Raw genomic sequence first — 19011 nt, 5'->3', positions numbered from 1 at the left:
ATTTTAAGTTATTTTCTTTGATATTTTTCTATTGTGTCCATTTAATTTAAATAATTCTGCTCCTAGTTAAGCTATGAGCATTCATATAAAGGAGATTAAATCTAAAATTCAGCTATACTTTCCAGGAAAACGTTTCAAAATTGATAAAAACGAAGGCAAAATTGTAATTAATTGCCATTAGTTTGAGAGCAGGTGTTTTCTGAGGTTTTCCACAAGGTGTCAGTATTTCCTCAAGTTTGGCATTTAAAGTGCTTAAAGTAAAAATGCAGCTTTATGCAATGAGCTATGTAAAATATCACATTGAGATTTATGTAACTTGGTTTTCAGAGATGTGGTTAAATAAGGATAAATGACTGAGCATAGCAATGTGTTGTATTTATAGTCTTTTTTCATATTTAATATCCTATATGCTGCTAAGAGCAGTCACCCTTAATATACAGTTAAAGTTGCTCAACTTCTATGTCTCAGTTACAAACTGTCTGTAAAAAAATTCTTTTTTTTGAGAATTATTAGTATAAAACTACCATGTACTTTGGACAAAGATAAATACTTGCAGATTCTTAAAGTAAAACCTTTACAGTAATTTGTTATGGATTTTTAAAAGACTAGAAACTTAAAAATGTATTAAAACCAAGATACTGAAAATTTTTCCTTTATTTATATTTTAAAGAAGGTGAGGGAAATGCTAAATAATTTCAAATTTTATAGGCCACAAAAGATAAGTACCGTGAATTGGCTGTGGAAGGGATGCACAGAGAACTTGTGTTCCGGTTTATTGAAGTTCAGACACTTCTCCTCGCTCCATTCTGTCCACATTTGTGTGAGCACATCTGGACACTCCTGGGAAAGGTATCTTTATGCATTTAAAATGTTTTGAGTGGTTTTGATTTTGGCTTCATTAAATAAGTGTTGCGCTAATATTGTTACTTAAGAGAGAAAGTCTGAAAGTGAGTAATTCAAGAGTAATACTGGATTCAGCATCATAATTATGACAGGTTAAACCAGAGCTATCTCCTATTCAGATGGATATATGTGCCCTTATTTATATATACACAGTGTATACATATTTTTAAAAGGTGAAAATATTGAGAAAGATATAAACAATTGTTATGAGCTCTTTACAAGCAAAGATATAGGTGTATATTTGCATAAGTATTCTTATTTTATATAAAACTTCTGGCATACATAGGACTTAATATTCAGGGATATTAGCATTCTTACTATGAATATAAATTCAATTATTTCTCCTAGGCTTGCAGATAAATAGTTTGGCTGGTTTAATAACTCCTTTCCAACCATATTAGTTAGGCTCTTTTGTATTTTTTTTTTTTTTTTGAGATGGAGTCTTGCTCTGTCACCCAGGCTGGAGTGCAGTGGCCGGATCTCAGCTCACTGCAAGCTCTGCCTTCCAGGTTTACGCCATTCTCCTGCCTCAGCCTCCCTAGTAGCTGGGACTACAGGTGCCCGCCACCTTGCCCGGCTAGTTTTTTGTATTTTTTAGTAGAGACGGGGTTTCACTGTTTTAGCCAGGATGGTCTTGATCTCCTGACCTCGTGATCCGCCCATCTCGGCCTCCCACAGTGCTGGGATTACAGGCTTGAGCCACTGAGCCCAGCCTCTTTTGTATTTTTAAATGCACGAACAATACAGAAATGTGCTCATGATCTATATACCAAATAGCCATATTTGAATACTGCATGTATTAACAGGATAAAAACTGAGTGTATGCATAATTTATATAATAATGATTAAATTTAGGCAAATTAGCATTACATAATTTTCTTTGAAAGTGAGCATATGTGTGTGGGTATTAATATGCTTGTACAAATGGATGCTAATTAAGAATGTAGAGTCAGACTTCACAGCTTGAATTCTAGGGAACATTAGATCAGGGGCTGTGGAAGTGTGTTATGTGTAGTCAAGTTTGAACTCTGAGCACACAATTACAGATGGTATCCTTGGTATGAAACTGTAATCAAGAACCATAAAATAGTTGCATTGTCTAACCTCACTGAACTTTTTTTGTTTTTCTTTTTTTAAAAGCCTGACTCAATTATGAATGCTTCATGGCCTGTGGCAGGTCCTGTGGATGAAGTTTTAATACACTCCTCACAGTATCTCATGGAAGTAACACATGACCTTAGACTACGACTCAAGAACTATATGATGCCAGCTAAAGGGAAGGTAAAGTCTTTTTTTTTTAAAGATTATTACTTAAAAGTTATTGATCAGATAACATTTAACAGTAATGGAAGTTAAAAAGATTTTCATTAATGGTGAAGACCATGGTGGTGTATATTGGGGGAGAGTTCTTCTCATTTTTGGTTTATGTAAAAGCTATTGAATGTTTTTCCTTTCTTTTACCGGGTAGAAGACTGACAAACAACCCCTGCAGAAGCCGTCACATTGCACCATCTATGTGGCAAAGAACTATCCACCTTGGCAACATACCACCCTGTCTGTTCTACGTAAACACTTTGAGGTGATGCTCTCAGTAGACTTTCCCCCCGATGGTGTTGTATGCTCCCTATGTTGTTTTTGTTTTTAGGATGTTGGTAATGTCTGGGAGAAGAAAGATAGGCAGCTTTGTGTCATTCCCTCTAGGCAGAGAGCATCCTTTTGTTATTCTTGGTGACTCTTAAATGGATGCTGAGGAAAAAGCTGCTGTTTTTCTCTCATTTTTTAAACATTTATACAAAAATACATTGGATCGGCCGGGCGCGGTGGCTCAAGCCTGTAATCCCAGCACTTTGGGAGGCCAAGGTGGGCGGATCACGAAGTCAGGAGATCGAGACCATCCTGGCTAACATGGTGAAACCCCGTCTCTACTAAAAAATACAAAAAAACTAGCCGGGCGTGTTTTCGGGCGCCTGTAGTCCCAGCTACTTGGGAGGCTGAGGCAGGAGAATGGCGCAAACCCGGGAGGCAGAGCTTGCAGTGAGCTGAGATCCGGCCACTGCACTCCAGCCTGGGCAACAGAACGAGACTCCGTCTCAAAAAAAAAAAAAAAAAAAAAAAAAAATACATTGGATCTAGTTGAATGTAATCAAAAGAATTGGGGGTTTTCATATGTGTAGTTGAAATAATGAAACGAAAGGACAGAGTTTGCCTTTGGAATTTGTTATAACTTGAGCAGCAGGAGTCATTCATTAAATTTATTCATTCATTAAATTATTTCAAACCATAACATCGTTTATTGTTTGGAAAAAAGTGAACTTTGTTCTTGAGTACTTTAAATGTTGTTTGGTTTGATAATTACCTATAGAAATGTAGAGCTTGAAGACATTTTTGGCTCTGCCAGGTAATGATAAATCCATTTAAAGGGAACTCAGTAACTTAGATCTAAGTTTTCCTGAAAGAAAAAAATCTATTTTTCCTCTGCATTCAAAATGTAGAAACAAAGTATGTTTGTGGACTTTGGCTTTTTTGCTTAGGTTATTAAAACAGTTATTGCTAGATGCAGACCACTAAGGTGCACTTAAAAAAGAGAGACAAAATATGGATTGTGGTCAAAATGTAAAGAAGAAACATAAAGGAAAAATTCTTAGCTTTGATATTCTAGACCGTTATTGGAATTTTGCCTGAATACTTTTCAGAGTTAATTAAGAAATGCTAAGAAAAACTGCTTTTACATTTGTAAAATTTGATAGAGAAGAGCAAATGTTTTTGTATTCCTTCTGAGTCTATTTTATGGAAAACTACTTCTACCTTTGATTGTGTATGTTAGAAATAGAAGGTGGCCTTTAGAATCTGGTTGCAGATTTTGAATTAAGGTAAATAAAAGATAAAAGCTACTTTGGTTGGCAGAAAAGTGAAACTACCTCAGTGGATTATATATTCATACCAGCAATTTCAAGGAAACAGTGGAAGAACCCAAATATGATATGTAATGTCTTAGGTATTAAAAAATGCATCACCTCTGTTCTTTTTGAAGTTGTATTTTTACTTAGTATTCATTGACTGGATAATTGAAGACAGTGGTATCTTTTGGCATTAGCAGCTTTCTTTTAGATTTTTGTATGTTTTCATCCACAAGAATGAAAAAAAATGTTCATTTATAATCACGAAGAGTGTTCTTATGTTGAATGTGGCACCTTTTTGGTGACATAAGGCAAAGGAGTGTTTCCCACCCTTTTTCTTTTTTATGTGTTTCAGAGGAATACATTAACAAGTAGAATATTTTTTCCTATGTACTTTAGTAAAATTTGGAATCGAAAATAGATTTTTTGAAATTGTGTTATGTGTTCCTTTTCATTTAGATTCATTCCCAACCCTTCTTTTTACAATAAGGAGAAAATAAGTTGCCCAAAACTTTGAAAAGACCACTTGCTTTGTTTCTCACTCTGTTGAGGGGACCATTAATATTTGTAGAAAGAAATGAATTTATATTCATTTAAAGCACACTTGGATTATACTCATTAGTGATATATGATATAGATATTTATTTTCAATTAGATAGAAATGGTTCTGTTTTTAACAGGTCAATAGCTAGGGATTCTTTTCACAATTGTAACAATTTCTTTCTAGTGTCCAAAAGCAGACATTATATAAACTTGTATAATAGTTGTGTAATTTTTTATTTTAATATGACTAATCAAATGCTTTTAGAAATTTGAAAACAAGTTTTTATGAGACCATTTAGTTTCTGAACAGGAGAAATATTCGACACAAATCACTTTTTTTCCTCCTCTGAACTAAAAAGTATGTGTTGTCAGTTTATAGAGAATAGGAGACTTCCTTGTGCATTGTTCATTCAGCTTTCACTTCTCCATGATGCTAGGGCTGGACACTTTTCTGCTGTTCTCTAAGGATCGATAGAGGCCACCATTCTATGCCTGGCAGACCATAGTCAAATCTACTATTCTGTCTTATTCTTGAGACTTTTTTTTCTACATTACTCTCCCTCCTTTCTTTTTTTAGGCCAATAATGGAAAACTGCCTGACAACAAAGTCATTGCTAGTGAACTAGGCAGTATGCCAGAACTGAAGAAATACATGAAGAAAGTCATGCCATTTGTTGCCATGATTAAGGTAAGCTGTGGACCTTATGCAGCTGTGACCACATGAGTAATGGTTAGATAGGACAATAGAAGGATGGGAAAAAGCCTTGGACATAGTCTCCTGCCAGAAATCTGCTAAAATAGCACTTTTCAATCAGTGGCTGTGAGAAATGATCTATCAGGTTTTGGGTTTACTTGTGGAATTGCTGAGTATGTGAAAAATACATATTGTGGAAGAAAAATTGGTTTAGAATTGCTGCACTGAACTGTTCCCTTCATATTCTACCTTCCCTTCTTTCAAGTTTGGGAAAGAAACATACTCTTTTGGCTTACATTAGGCTTATAGAGGCTTGCATTTCCTAGACCCTATTCCTGGAACCAGGATTCAATATTTGTATAGGTACAGCTTAACAGGATAAACATTGGTTAGAGTGGTTAGACCAGGGTTTCTCAGCATAGCTCTATTGGTATTTTGGGCTAGATAGTTCTTGTGGGACACTTTAACGGCATCCCTGGCTTCTACTCATTAGAAGCCAGTAGAACTACCTTTCCCGCTAGTTATGACAATGAAAAATATCTCCAGACATTGCCAAATGTCCACTGGGGGCAGAATCACCTTCCACTTCTTGCCATTGAGAATTATTGGGTTAGACTCTTAGTTTTCTTCATATACGTAGCTGATGTATTGTTGGATTTCTTGACAAAAAGAAGCCGAAAGAAGGCTTATATTGCTTAAGATCTCAGACTATGGGGCCAGAAAAATCTTGGTTAAAATTCTGTGTATCTGTCATTTCTTAGTTTTGAGACCTTGGTCAAATAACTTTAATTTTTTGGGCAACAGGATTTTTCATTCATAAAATGAGGATACTATAGAACCCAACTTTTTAGGAATGCTGTGTAGTATACCTAACACACCTAAGTAGCACCAGTCAAGAAGTAGGCTTGGTAAATGTTGTTTGAAAATGCAAATTAGTATCTTCCAGCCTACTAAGCATATCGTGGTTATTCTTTTTCTGTCCTTTAATTCTTGTGTCTTCTTGGCTGCAGATGCCTGATGGAGACCAGACCTCTTAACTTCTCCAATGCTATAATAGATTGGTATTCTTGGGAAAGGTTTTTAATTCTCTTAGATCAAAGTCACTGTTTGATCCTCAGGGTATTTTAAGTTTCAGAAGTAATTTAGGATCCTGGGTTGACCTACATCAATCATGTTGTAATATAAGTGCTGGTATGTTCATAGTTCATTGGTTCCCCAGTGGCTAGTGTCATTGGTCATAACACCAAAGGCACTGTCAACATGTGGATCCAACAAAATATTCCATTGGTGTTTGCAGAGGCAATTAATTTTGATGACATGTTTTAAGAGAATCCAGGGAAACCTGTTCAAAAAGTAGTTACGTGTGTATATATATAGCGAGAGAGAGAGAGCGTGTGTGTGTGTGTGTGTGTGTGTATAAAATGATATTAGATTCAAAAGTTGGCTTCTTTAGGATCTCATTTAAATTTGAAGAACCATCATCAGACCCGTTTGAGTGGTGATATATTTTTAAAATTATGTTGGTGATTTGCCAGGCAAATTAGTGGTTTTGCAACTTTGAAAGGGATTAATAAATCTGGGAATAAGAAAATGACTTTCTAGCACTTTTCATGGGAAAAAGAAATAGAACTTGCATAGTAAGCTAAAACAGTGAGTAGCAGGAATAATGTCAGGTCACTTTCATTAAGTTTAACGTGTTCTAGGTAGTTATATCTATGCATATGTACTTGGATCTCTAGGATTCTATTTTGTGCAGCAAATATCGACTATCCAAGAAAATTAAGAATAAGAAATTATTTTTTACATGCCATGTTTGAGTACTCATGTAGTATGAGTTTTTTTTCTTTAAACTTTGCAGAAATATCTTTGGGGATTTTTTGTTTGGATATTATTAATTCACTATTCTCTGAAACAACTGTAAGAAGGTGGTATCTCAGAAAATTAAAATTTTGTTTTTTTGGGTAACTTAAAGGGATATTTTCATACATTTGGTTGATTCTCTGTCAAGTGAATTCTTTGGGCTTGCATATTAAGTCAGTCTAAATAAACAATCATAAAACCATATTTACTTTATAAATCTGAAAACCTTGTGCCTTCCCATCTTTTCAGTGCTGCCATAATCTTATAATACTTTAAATGACAATTATTTGGAGCTAGTAAATTTCATTAACAAGCAAATGTAGGTAAAGGAAATCATGAGTCCAAGGCCTTTCCTTTAACGCCTGAAATCTGAGATTTTATCAACTGAGAGAAGAATGATTACTTTGAAGGAAGTATGTTTTCCAACATGTTCTTACTGTGATTTTGTTTTTCCATACCATTTTGGCTATTAGGAAAATCTGGAGAAGATGGGGCCTTGTATACTGGATTTGCAATTAGAATTTGATGAAAAGGCTGTGCTTCTGGAGAATATAGTCTACCTGACTAATTCCCTTGAGGTAAGAGGTCCAGGGATTGTAATAACTGCTTAACTGTAGTTAAACCACAATCCAGCTCTTTTATTTTACAATAAACCTTTTTATAAACTTCATCTTCTGTGTTTAGTATCTTTGTTAAATATGTCAGTCAGAAATATTTTTGGAGAGAAGAAAAATGGGTGAGTATAAAAGTTGCAGGAAAAAAAATCTGTCATCTTATTTTATCAATTCTTAATTTACATATAATCAATTATACATTAAAAAACTATATGTCTGGATATTATACTGCAAATTTTTTTTTTTTAATTTAAGTTCTCGGGTACATGTGCACAACTGCAGGTTTGTTACATATGTATACATGTGACATGTTGGTGTGCTGCACCCATTAACACGTCATTTACATTAGATATATCTCCTAACGCTATCCCTTCCCCCTCCCCCTCCCCACAGTAGGCCCCAGTGTGTGATGTTCCCCTTCCTGTGTCCAAGTGATCTCATTGTTCAATTCCCACCTATGAGTACTCTGAATTGGTGCCTTTTCCCCCCCTCCCTTTTGATTTGCAGAATTGGATTAATTATAATGTCTGGTTCATGACATATTGTGATTGTTCCATATCTTGCCATGTTTTTTTCTCTCTCAATTTATAATAAAATGAACATTCATGAATCTACTACCCAATCCAAGAACTAGAATAGTACCAATAGCTTTTACATATCTGTGACTTTCTCCCCATCCAATCTTTGTGCCCCAGTCACAACTTTCTATATGGATTGTAAATAAGCTGGTCTCAGACAACTTAGGCAAAAGGAAAAGTCATTTGCTGTAGAAAACGGTTAGGGCACTCAAAAAGTGGTCCCAGTGATAATGCAGACACTCAAGTAAAAAAAATACAGGTTTGGAGTTTAAGTAAAATTGTTTTGTGAAATATGGAGATGGAAGAAAGTTGTTTCTAATTAAGTATTTTATTTTAAATGAGTTAATGAAATTAATAAACATTAAATGACATCCATTTTATATATATCTAAATGTTCATATATATTCATGTAGGTCAAAAAAACTTCTTGGATCTTTTCACTTGGACCATACGGACACACCTTATGTTTAGGGTCAACTTATATTCAGACATATGCATTGTGCTATATTTCTGAGCTTTTCTTCCATTTATTTAAGTGGAAGCCTTTTATTCTCAAATGATAGATTTCTGAACTTCAATTTGTCTTAAGTGGAAGCCTCTTATGCTGATTTTCATTTTGTTTTATATGGCAGATAGATGCCAGATTTCATTATAGAAAATGATAAACATGACTATAGAAATAACAATACTATGAGACATCTAAAATGAACGTTAAATAACTGATTACAGATTTCATTTAATATTTATATGGAAAATAATAAAATTGCACAGACCATTTCATGTTAACTGGAGAACCTAGTTTTGTTCTTGGTGAAATGAGGTGATGATCAATTTGAATCACATTAAGTGATACTAATAACTTCCATTTTTTTCCCCTCTATTTAGCTAGAACACATAGAAGTCAAGTTTGCCTCCGAAGCAGAAGATAAAATCAGGGAAGACTGCTGTCCTGGGAAACCACTTAATGTTTTCAGAATAGAAGTAAGTTGAAGGAATCTCACTGAATCATTGCATTTTAAAACTAGAAGAGACCTAGAGATCATTACATCTAAATCCACATTTGAAAAATAGAACCAAGTAAGGTCCAGAGAAATTAAGTGCTTGGTTTGTTGTAGACCCCATTGTTTGTTAGAAAGGGGGATGTACCTGAAATGCCCCAATTCCTTTAGTCAGTGCAATACTTACTTTTTCCTCACTTTACTATTACAGGAACTATCAGATGTTATTTGTGGGTTTTAAAAATAAAAAGTATGATTTTCAGTATCTGGTTTTTATTTAAGAATACTGGAAATGTAGAACCTTTTTAGACAGTTAAAAGGAGCTTTTAAACCTCAGATGAGTCTTGGTTTGATTGTTATTCAAGGCTGTTTTGTTTTTAGTATAAACGGGATTGATGCATCATCTTAAGTTATGCTGGAATAGCTTTTTTTAACCCCTTAGTTTGGGGTCATTATTGGTGAAGACAAAAAGATTTTGGAGATTCTGGGTGTTTTTTGTTTTTTTGTTTTTTTTTTTTGAGACGGAGTCTCGCTCTGTTGCCCAGGCTGGAGTGCAGTGGCGCAATCTCGGCTCACTGCAAGCTCCGCCTCCTGGGTTCATGCCATTCTCCTGCCTCAGCCTCCCGAGTAGCTGGGACTACAGGCGCCCACCACCACACCTGGCTAATTTTTTGTATTTTTAGTAGAGATGGGGTTTCACTGTGTTAGCCAGGATGATCTCGATCTCCTGACCTCGTGATCCACCCTCCTTGGCCTCCCAAAGTGCTGGGATTACAGGCATGAGCCACCGCGCCTGGCCTTTTTTTTTTTTTAAGTTCTGGGATACATGTGCAGAACGTGCAGGTTTGTTACATAGGTATACATGTGCCATGGTGGATTGCTGCACCCATCTCCCTGTCATCTACATTAGGTATTTCTCCCAACGCTATCCCTCCCCTTGCCCACCCCACCCCAACAGGCCCTGGTGTGTGATATTCTGCTCCCTATGTCCATGTGTTTTCATTGTTCAACTCCCACTTAGAGTGAGAACATGCGGTGTTTGGTTTTCTGTTCCTGTGTTAGTTTGTGGAGAATGATGGTTTCCAGCTTCATCCAAGTCCCTACAAAGGACATAACTCATCATTTTTTATGCCTGCATAGTATTGCATGGTGTATATGTGCCACATCGTCTTTATCCAGTCTATCATTGATGAGCATTTGGGTTGGTTCCAAGTCTTTGCTATTGTGACCCATGCTGCAATAGACATATGTGTGCACGTGTCTTTATAGTAGAATGATTTATAATCCTTTGGGTATATACCCAGTAATGGGATTGCTGGGTCAGATGGTATTTCTGGATCTAGATCCTTGAGGAAGGAGATTCTGTTTTTTCAGTCTCAAAGAATCCATTCAGATTGGCGGCATTTGGCAAAGTCCAGGGGACTGCAGTTGGGAGAGTCTATAAACTGCCCTCCTTGTCTTGATAAGCAGAGGACTTAGATATGTTCTGTTACTTTTGCCACATTTGAAAACCCAGCAAACAGAAAAGGCCTAGTGTGAAAGAATAAGGAAATCATGATCATGGATACCTCCTGAATTCAGTGTCATGTAAGGAATACACTCATTGCATTAAGATGTGGTAGCTTTTAATAGTTCAGTCATTTGAGCCATGGAGATAGGTATATGAAAATGTTCCTTATACAAATATATTTATTTCAAGTCATTTTCAAGTATTCTATTAAGATACTATGTATTTAAGTCTTTCACAAGACTCATTTGACTTTTTTCCACTTAAAAATAATAAACAGGGTTTTGGACTATGTAGTTTCTATAAGTACAACATAGAATTATGTTTAATCCTGACCTTGCCACTTACTAGCTGTGTGACCTTGTGCTGATTTTTAATCTCTCTGGTTCTCAGCTTCTCGTTTGTGAAAAAGGGTCAAAAGAACGACTTCAGGGATATAGAACTAACGTCGATAAAGTGCTTAGTACAATGCCTAATACATAGTAGAGATTCAGTGAATGATGGTGGTTGTGGAAGAGAAAATGTAGTTATTGTTAGTGTCCGTCATCAGTGTTGATATATGTAGTCGTAGTCATCTTTACCTAGGTATTTGGTTATAAGCATGAGCTTGTACAGCTTTTCTTTTGTATTTGAGTATGCCTTAGTCATGATTTTAAAATACCACAATTAGATCCATCTTTCATTGGGCATTGAAAACGTAGCAGAGATTCCTCCTGTCTCAGCAGTATTTAAGTTAAACTATCATTTTCTTGTTGTTTTCCTAGCCTGGTGTGTCCGTTTCTCTAGTGAATCCCCAGCCATCCAATGGCCATTTCTCAACCAAAATTGAAATCAGGCAAGGAGATAACTGTGATTCCATAATCAGGCGTTTAATGAAAATGAACCGAGGAATTAAAGGTAAGTTGTTCACCAAAACTCCTATTTGTCAGTGGCTTGAAGATTTGGTGAGTTTTAAGTAGAAAGGAAAAAGAAAAGAAACAGGCTTGCTTATGGACAGCTGTGTATTATTATGGAAAAAATATTGGGTTCAGAATCAAGAAAACTATTCTTTTTGGGACTCTGTGGCTAGGTAGCTTAGTGACTTTGCCGTGTCGCTTAAGCTCAAAACTGATTTTTCGTTTACTAATGTGAGGACAATAGAGGGATTAGATATTTTTCCATCTTTCTTTCTAGCTCTAAAACTGTAATGAGTGATTTCTGTCTCAGAAATGTTCAGAACCAAGGGACACATACCCTTAATATTCTAAACTAACCTGTCCAGCAGGTCTGTTCCTTGAGAAGGAAGAGAAACAGAGTAAAAGTTATTGAGTGTCTTCCATGTGTTAACCATTTAGTCCTTTTACAATTCTATAATGTAGAGGGTGTTCTTATTATTTCCCTTTTACAGATGATGAAATGGAGGCTAAAAAGGCTAAGTAACTTGCAAAGTTTGTTTAGTAAGTAAACTCTAGAGCTGGAATTCAAACAGGTCTGTTTGCCTCCAAAGCTCATATTCTTTCTTCTAAACAATGTGACATAAAATATGTCGTAATCTTAACTTACTATCAAGAATAAGTCTGCATCTTTTGTGATTAGATTCAATGTAATAATTTATGACTTTTGTTTTCATCATCCAGCCAGGTCCTACAGTGAGCAGAGTGTGAAGGGACATAGTGTGTCTCTCTTATTTTTCTTGTGAGCTACACAACAAATTAATGTTGTGATTCTCTATTTTGTATTATCTGTCTTTTTTCTTTTTGATAGCAATCAGAAGTTGATTGGCCACTTTCCATCACTACAAAAATTTTCTAAAAAGATTTATAAATCCCAAACAATAACCTAATTTATGAAACTATATTAGGGTAGTAACATGAATTAAAATAGGAGACTTGAAATAGCTCTTTGGAATTAATTCTGTCATACATTTTGTGTTCTCTTGAAGTTGTTTCCCTTCTCTGGACACTTATTGAGACACTGCTATATGTAGTGTTTGTAGAGACAACTACAGACACTTTGTATGGGTATGTAGAGACTCCTTTGTATGTACTGGGGCTTTGGGGAGTCCACAGAGTTCTGTTCATTAGGAGCTGCATCTAGTAAAGTAGTAGGGAACATATACTATTGAAGTGTATGATAATGTAAGGAGAAATTGCTGAGTGTAGTAAGAAAGGTACAGGTAAAATGTGTAGCACAGAGGAACATGAGATTATTTCCACTTGCAGCGATCAGGGATTAATTTATGGAGAAAGTATTGTTTGGATGGGGCCTTGAACGTTACACCCATGAAGGTAAGGGGAAAGGGTATACTAGGAGGGAAATACCAGTTTATTTTGTTTCCCTCTGTACGGAGCATCAGCAGCAACAGTATACTAGGGTTAGGGATGTTGTTTATAGACATGTTTTTTAAATTGTGGTAAATTATACCTAACATAACATTTACTATTTTAGTCATTTTTATGTGTACAGTTCAGGAGGCTTGAATACATTCACATTGTTGTGAAATCATCACCACCATCCATCTCTACAACTTTTTTTTTTTTTATTATACTTTAAGTTCTAGGGTACATGTGCACAATGTGCAGGTTTGTTACATATGTATACAGGTGCCATGTTGGTGTGTTGCACCCATCAACTCGTCATTTACATCAGGTATAACTTCCAATGCCATCCCTCCCCCCATCCCCTCCCCACAATAGGCCCCGGTGTGTGATGTTCCCCTTCCCGTGTCCAAGTGATCTCATTGTTCAGTTCCCACCTATGAGTGAGAACATGCAGTGTTTGGTTTTCTGTTCTTGCGATAGTTTGCTGAGAATGATGGTCTCCAGCTGCATCCATGTCCCTACAAAGGACACAAACTCATCCCTTTTTATGGCTGCATAGTATTCCATGGTGTATATGTGCCATATTTTCTTAATCCAGTCTGTCACTGATGGACATTTGGGTTGATTCCAAGTCTTTGGTATTGTGAATAGTGCCGCAATAAACATACGTGTGCATGTGTCTTTATAGCAGCATGATTTATAATCCTTTGGGTATATACCCAGTAATGGGATGGCTGGGTCATATGGTATTTCTAGTTCTAGATCCTTGAGGAATCGCCATACTGTTTTCCACAATGGTTGAACTAGTTTACAATCCCACCAACAGTGTAAAAGTGTTCCTATTTCTCCACATCCTCTCTCGCACCTGTTGTTTCCTGACTTTTTAATGATTGCCATTCTAACTGGTGTGAGATGCTATCTCATTGTGGTTTTGATTTGAAAGTATTGTTTGGATGGGGCCAAATCACTCATCATCACTCTGATGGCCAGTGGTGATGAGCATGTTTTCATGTGTCTGTTGGCTGTATGCATGTCTTCTTTTGAGAAATGTCTGTTCATATCCTTTGCCCACTTTATCATCATCCCAAACTGAAACCCTGTACCCATTAAACAGTAACTCCCATTCTCCTTCCCTCCAGTCCCTGGTAATCACTGCTCTGCTTTCTTTTTTTCTTTTAAGTTTTCTTTTTGACACATAAATGTACATATTTATGAGTACAGTGTGAGGTTTGGTACATATTTACAATGTGTAATTATCAAATTAGGATAAGTAACATATCTATCACCTCATTTATCATTTCTTTGTGGTGAGAACATTCAACAGCTCCTCTTACAGCTATTTTGAAATGTACCATATATTATGAACTGTAGTCATCTACGGTGTAATGGAACAGTATAACTTTTTTTTTTTTTTTTTTTTTTTTTTGAGACAGAGTCTCGCTCTGTCGCCCAGGCTGGAGTGCAGTGGCGCGATCTCGGCTCACTACAAGCTCCCCCTCCCGGGTTCACGCCATTCTCCTGCCTCAGCCTCCCGAGTAGCTGGGACTACAGGCGCTCACCCCGTCGCCCAGCTAGTTTTTTGTATTTTTTCAGTAGAGACGGGGTTTCACCGTGTTAGCCAGGATGGTCTCGATCTCCTGACCTCGTGATCCGCCCGTCTCGGCCTCCCAAAGTGCTGGGATTACAGGCTTGAGCCACCGCGCCCGGCCTGGAACAGTATAACTTATTCCTCCCATTTAATTATAACTTTGTACCTGTTGACCAACCTCCTTTCAGTCCCCTCTCTTCCATCCTTCCCAGCCTCTGATAACCATAATTCTACTCTGTACTTCAATGAGATCAACTTTTTTAGATTCCACGTGAGTGAGATCATGCGATATTTGTCATTCTGTGCCTGTCTTATTTCACTTAATATAATGTCTTCCAGCCTCATCCATGTTGTCACAAGTGACAGGACTTCATTCTTTTTTATGTCTGCATAATATGTCATTGTATACCACATTTTCTCTTTTCATTCATCCGTTGATGGACCCTTAGGTTGATTGCATATCTTGGCTATTGTGAATAGTGCTGCAAGAAACATGGGAGTGCAGCTATCTCTTCAGCATACTGATTTCATTTCTTCATTTCTTACTGGATATATGTCCAGTAGTGGGATTGCTCGATCATGTGGTAGTTCTATTTTTAATACTTTGAGGAACCCGTATGTATGTTTTTTATAATGGCTATACAAATTTATATTCACACCACACTGTTCTATTTCCTACCCCTATATATTTGACTGTTCTCAGCACCTCATATAATTGGAATCACACAATGTTTTTCCTTTTGTGTCTAGCTTATTTCACTTAGCAAAATATCTTCAGGTTTCATCATGTTGTTATATGCATTTATTATGTCCTCTCAGTGAACTAGGTACCACAGAATGATACCTTCATCCTCAGAACTTACAGGCCACAAGAAGCAGAAAGAGCATGGTACTGGCTTTTAAAGAAAATAGATATTTGTGTGGACCCACTGGATAGGATTATATTTATTTACTTGTTTTGAGATAGAGTCTCCCTTTGTCACCCAGGCTGGAGTGCAGTGGCACAATCTCAGCTCACTGCAACCTCCATCTCTCAGATTCAAGCAATTCTCATGCCTCAGCCTCCTGAGTAGCTGGGATTATAGGCATGAGCCACCACACCCGGCTAGTTTTTCTATTTTTAGTAGAGACAGGGCTTTGCCGTGTTAGCCAGGCTAGTCTCGAGCTCCTGGCCTCAAGTGATCTGCCTGTCTCGGCCTCCCAAAGTGCTGGGATCACAGGCGTGAGATACTAGCTCTGCCTGGATAGGATTATTATGATGTTATAGCACATGAAAGGATGTATTTCTGTATTGAAAATTGTATTATGTTAAATCTACGTCTGTTTCAAATGTACTCAAATATAGCACTGACTAGGTTCTGCAGAATTGTACTGAAATGTATTTCCTATTTCTTGTCTTTTCTCATTGAGCCTTTGGCATAATTCTTATCTCCTTTGTCTTACTAGCTGTGAAAAATATTATCTAAAGTGTCTTAAGTTTGATGTTAGTAGCTGCCGTAAATTTTAGAAAATAGAAACATTAGAGGGAGTTTGAAATTGCTATTCCTATAAGTATCTGCAGAAGAGATCTAACTTTGAAACTTTACCAAAAGCCCTCAGGATGCCTTGATATCTAAAGGGCCTGAGTATATTGAGTATATGAGATGGAAGAGGAGTTAAATTCAGTAACATAGTTATTGGTCTGTTTGCTGCACTAGACAGCAAATTGTCCAATTAGTGCTAATTGTATTGAGGGTGATTATGATCTGGGTCCGGGAGGAACTGGACTAAAACTATCATTTCATTCCACAAAGGCCACTGAGTGAACTATTTGATGGTAATAAATTTGAATCACTCACAACCCATGCTATATATGAACTAATAACTTGGAAGTGAAAGCCTTCATTTCTCATTATCAGTCCCTAGGGACTTAGAGTCATTCTCATCTTTTCTCTAAGAGCCTTAAATCTTATGTAGTTGCAGACTTGAACTTCAACAGTTTCAATGGTAAGGGAAGTCTGGGATAAAAAATAGTTAAACCACTAAGAAAGCTCTACGAATCTGTGGACAGTAATGAACTGCATGGTGAAACATCAAAGCAAATATGTTTGTCATTTAGAAGCCTGATTGAGTATTAAGGTTTCTTTGAACTAGTTTGATTCAGAATTGCTTGGAATGATGAAGGAGGTCTGTTTTAGCGAGAAAGAGTGTGTGTGTGTGAGAGAGAGAGAGGCAGAGGCAGATCTGCAGTAAAAGGCCTTGTGCATAAAGTCTGGCAGAACTTGTCACTGAGTCTATAGCAAAATATTTGGTACCACTGAAGTTGAATTGCAATAGCTGTTAAAATGAATTGTATTCTTCCCCAAAATAAGATTGTAGCTGTCGTGAAGATTGCGCCTGCTCCCTTCCCATTTTAATTTTCAGGGCTTGTACTGTGTCTTGGAATAGATTGTATGGTCCCTGCAGAAACTCTCCAAAGACTCTTATACAGGGTTTGTTTGCTTTTGTAGTAGTCGCAGGTAATTGTTCTATAAACCCCTTCTCTAAACTTGCAATCCTTCGGTCTTTGTTTCCCAAAGAGAACAGAATGCATGGATAACTTGTATTCTTGGCATAGTCGCCAGCTGCATTAACGTCTTCTTTTATCTCTTATCCTTCTTATGCTAAGCTTTGTACTCTCAAGTCAGCGTGACGGAGTGTAGCTCAGGTGTGTTTCAGAAAGAGGTGGGAAGTAATTCAGAAAATATCTTCTATTTCTATGGATCAGGTTAATTATAACTAGCCATGCTACACTTAGAATGAGATATAAACCCAGAATCAGTATTTGTAGTCATTTCTGGCATTTTTCTGCCATATGCAATAAAACCATTTGATGTTGGGAAATCTCAGAATTGCTGAAATAAATATACTTCTTTTGGGCTCAGTTGTTGGCAGGATTGTTGAATTATAAAGTTGTTCATGGGACAGGTTTTTTTTTTTTTTTGGCCAGGTGCTATTTTATCAACTTGCGTAAGAGCAGATTAGGAAAATCTCAAGCAGGGTGGGTATTAGAGCTCATCCTAAAGCTTAAAATCCTGAAAGCTTAAATTTCTGTCCTTTCTCTGCCTTGTCCCTGCTCTCCTTGTCTCATCAACTTGTTAATACAAATACTTTCATCTTTTGAGCAAATGAGAAACTGGTAATGCCATTTCTTAGAGTAGTCATTATTTATCCAAAAGTATCTCCAAGAAAAGCTACAAGTCTTGCAGGTTTCGTGTATTCCAGGGAGCTCGAGAAAGGGATAAGTTTTAGATTTTTCGATACTCTGTACAATGGTTAATTGAAGCATATAAAAATGATTTGAGAGACCAAATAGGATAATGCTAAAAAATACACACAATTCTTTCTCTCTCTTAGTTTATACTTCCAGGAGATGTCAGAATCTCGGACACTTTGATCTGGGTAAAAGCTGAAAGGGGATGAAGATTTGCTACATTGTAGCTTTGCTCCTGAGATTTTTTTTTTTTTTTTTTTTGAGATAGAGTCTCACTTTGTTGCCAGTGCTGGCGTGCAATGGTGCGATCTTGGCTCACTGCAACCTCTGCCTTCCAGGTTCAAGCGATTCTCCTGTCTCAGCCTCGCGAGCAGCTGGGATTACAGGCGCCTGCCACCAGGCCCAACTAATTTTTTTGTGTTTTTAGTAGAGACAGCATTTCACCATGTTGGTCAGGGTGGTCTTGAACTCCTGACCTTAAGTGATTCACCCGCCTCAGCCTTCCAAAGTGCTGGGATTACAGGTGTGAACCACCGTGCCTGGCATGGCTTTTATTTAATAATCTGAAGAAAATGTTTTTGTTTAGATATAACAACCAGTGTGTTTAAAAAGTGAGTTCTCAGACTGCTTCCAGGGTTTGAGGCAATGACTGTAATTAAATGCTTATATTGATAATTTATTTTGTTGTAGACCTTTCCAAAGTGAAACTGATGAGATTTGATGATCCACTGTTGGGGCCTCGACGAGTTCCTGTCCTGGGAAAGGAGCACACCGAGAAGACCCCCATTTCTGAGCATGCTGTTTTCAATGTGGACCTCATGAGCAAGAAAATTCATCTGACTGAGAATGGGATAAGGGTGGATATTGGCGATACAATAATCTATCTGGTTCATTAAACTCATGCACATTGGAGATTATTCCTGGTTTCTTAGGAATACTCCTACTCTGATTGTGTCTACTCATTGGCTGTCAGAACCTTAGGCTGGATCTAAATAGATTGATTTCATTTCTAACCATCCAATTCTGCATGTAATCATAATTCTATCAAGTCATCTTTGATTACTGGACCTAATAAATTTTTTTTTCCTTCTTTGGGTGTCTAAGAGAAATGGTTTTTGCCAAACTCTTTTTAAAAAAACAAATTGTTGCTGTTTCCTAGAAGTTTCTAGTTTTTAAGATGAACATGGAAGTGTCAATATGCTTCTTTTCTGAGTTGTACTTTATACTGTTTATGAAGGCTGAGGTGTACCTAACAGCTTTTTATATAGTATATTCATTTATGGAGTTAGCTGTATTT

General features: G+C 36.8%; 1 protein-coding gene across 2 annotated transcripts in view; it reads left to right on the top strand.

Moving 5' to 3' along the window:
• The window catches only part of LARS1 (leucyl-tRNA synthetase 1), a 77619-nt gene extending 58812 nt beyond the window's left edge, over window positions 1–18807 (top strand). Inside the window, exons 25-32 of one of the 2 annotated variants that reach the window (XM_030927204.1) lie at window positions 709–849; window positions 2044–2184; window positions 2372–2482; window positions 4921–5031; window positions 7371–7475; window positions 8975–9070; window positions 11359–11491; window positions 18405–18807. In XM_030927204.1, coding sequence (XP_030783064.1) covers window positions 709–849; window positions 2044–2184; window positions 2372–2482; window positions 4921–5031; window positions 7371–7475; window positions 8975–9070; window positions 11359–11491; window positions 18405–18610 — 1044 coding nt within the window. In that variant the 3' untranslated portion in view covers window positions 18611–18807. The remainder of the gene's footprint in view (window positions 1–708; window positions 850–2043; window positions 2185–2371; window positions 2483–4920; window positions 5032–7370; window positions 7476–8974; window positions 9071–11358; window positions 11492–18404) is intronic. The other variant, XM_030927203.1, reaches the window with a different exon arrangement.
• The last annotated feature ends 204 nt before the right edge of the window (window positions 18808–19011 follow it).

This window comes from Rhinopithecus roxellana, chromosome 3 (genome assembly GCF_007565055.1).
Source record: "Rhinopithecus roxellana isolate Shanxi Qingling chromosome 3, ASM756505v1, whole genome shotgun sequence".
Taxonomy (NCBI): Eukaryota; Metazoa; Chordata; class Mammalia; order Primates; family Cercopithecidae; genus Rhinopithecus; species Rhinopithecus roxellana.
Note: the sequence above shows the minus strand (reverse complement) of the source record. Positions and strands in the feature narration are given on the sequence as shown.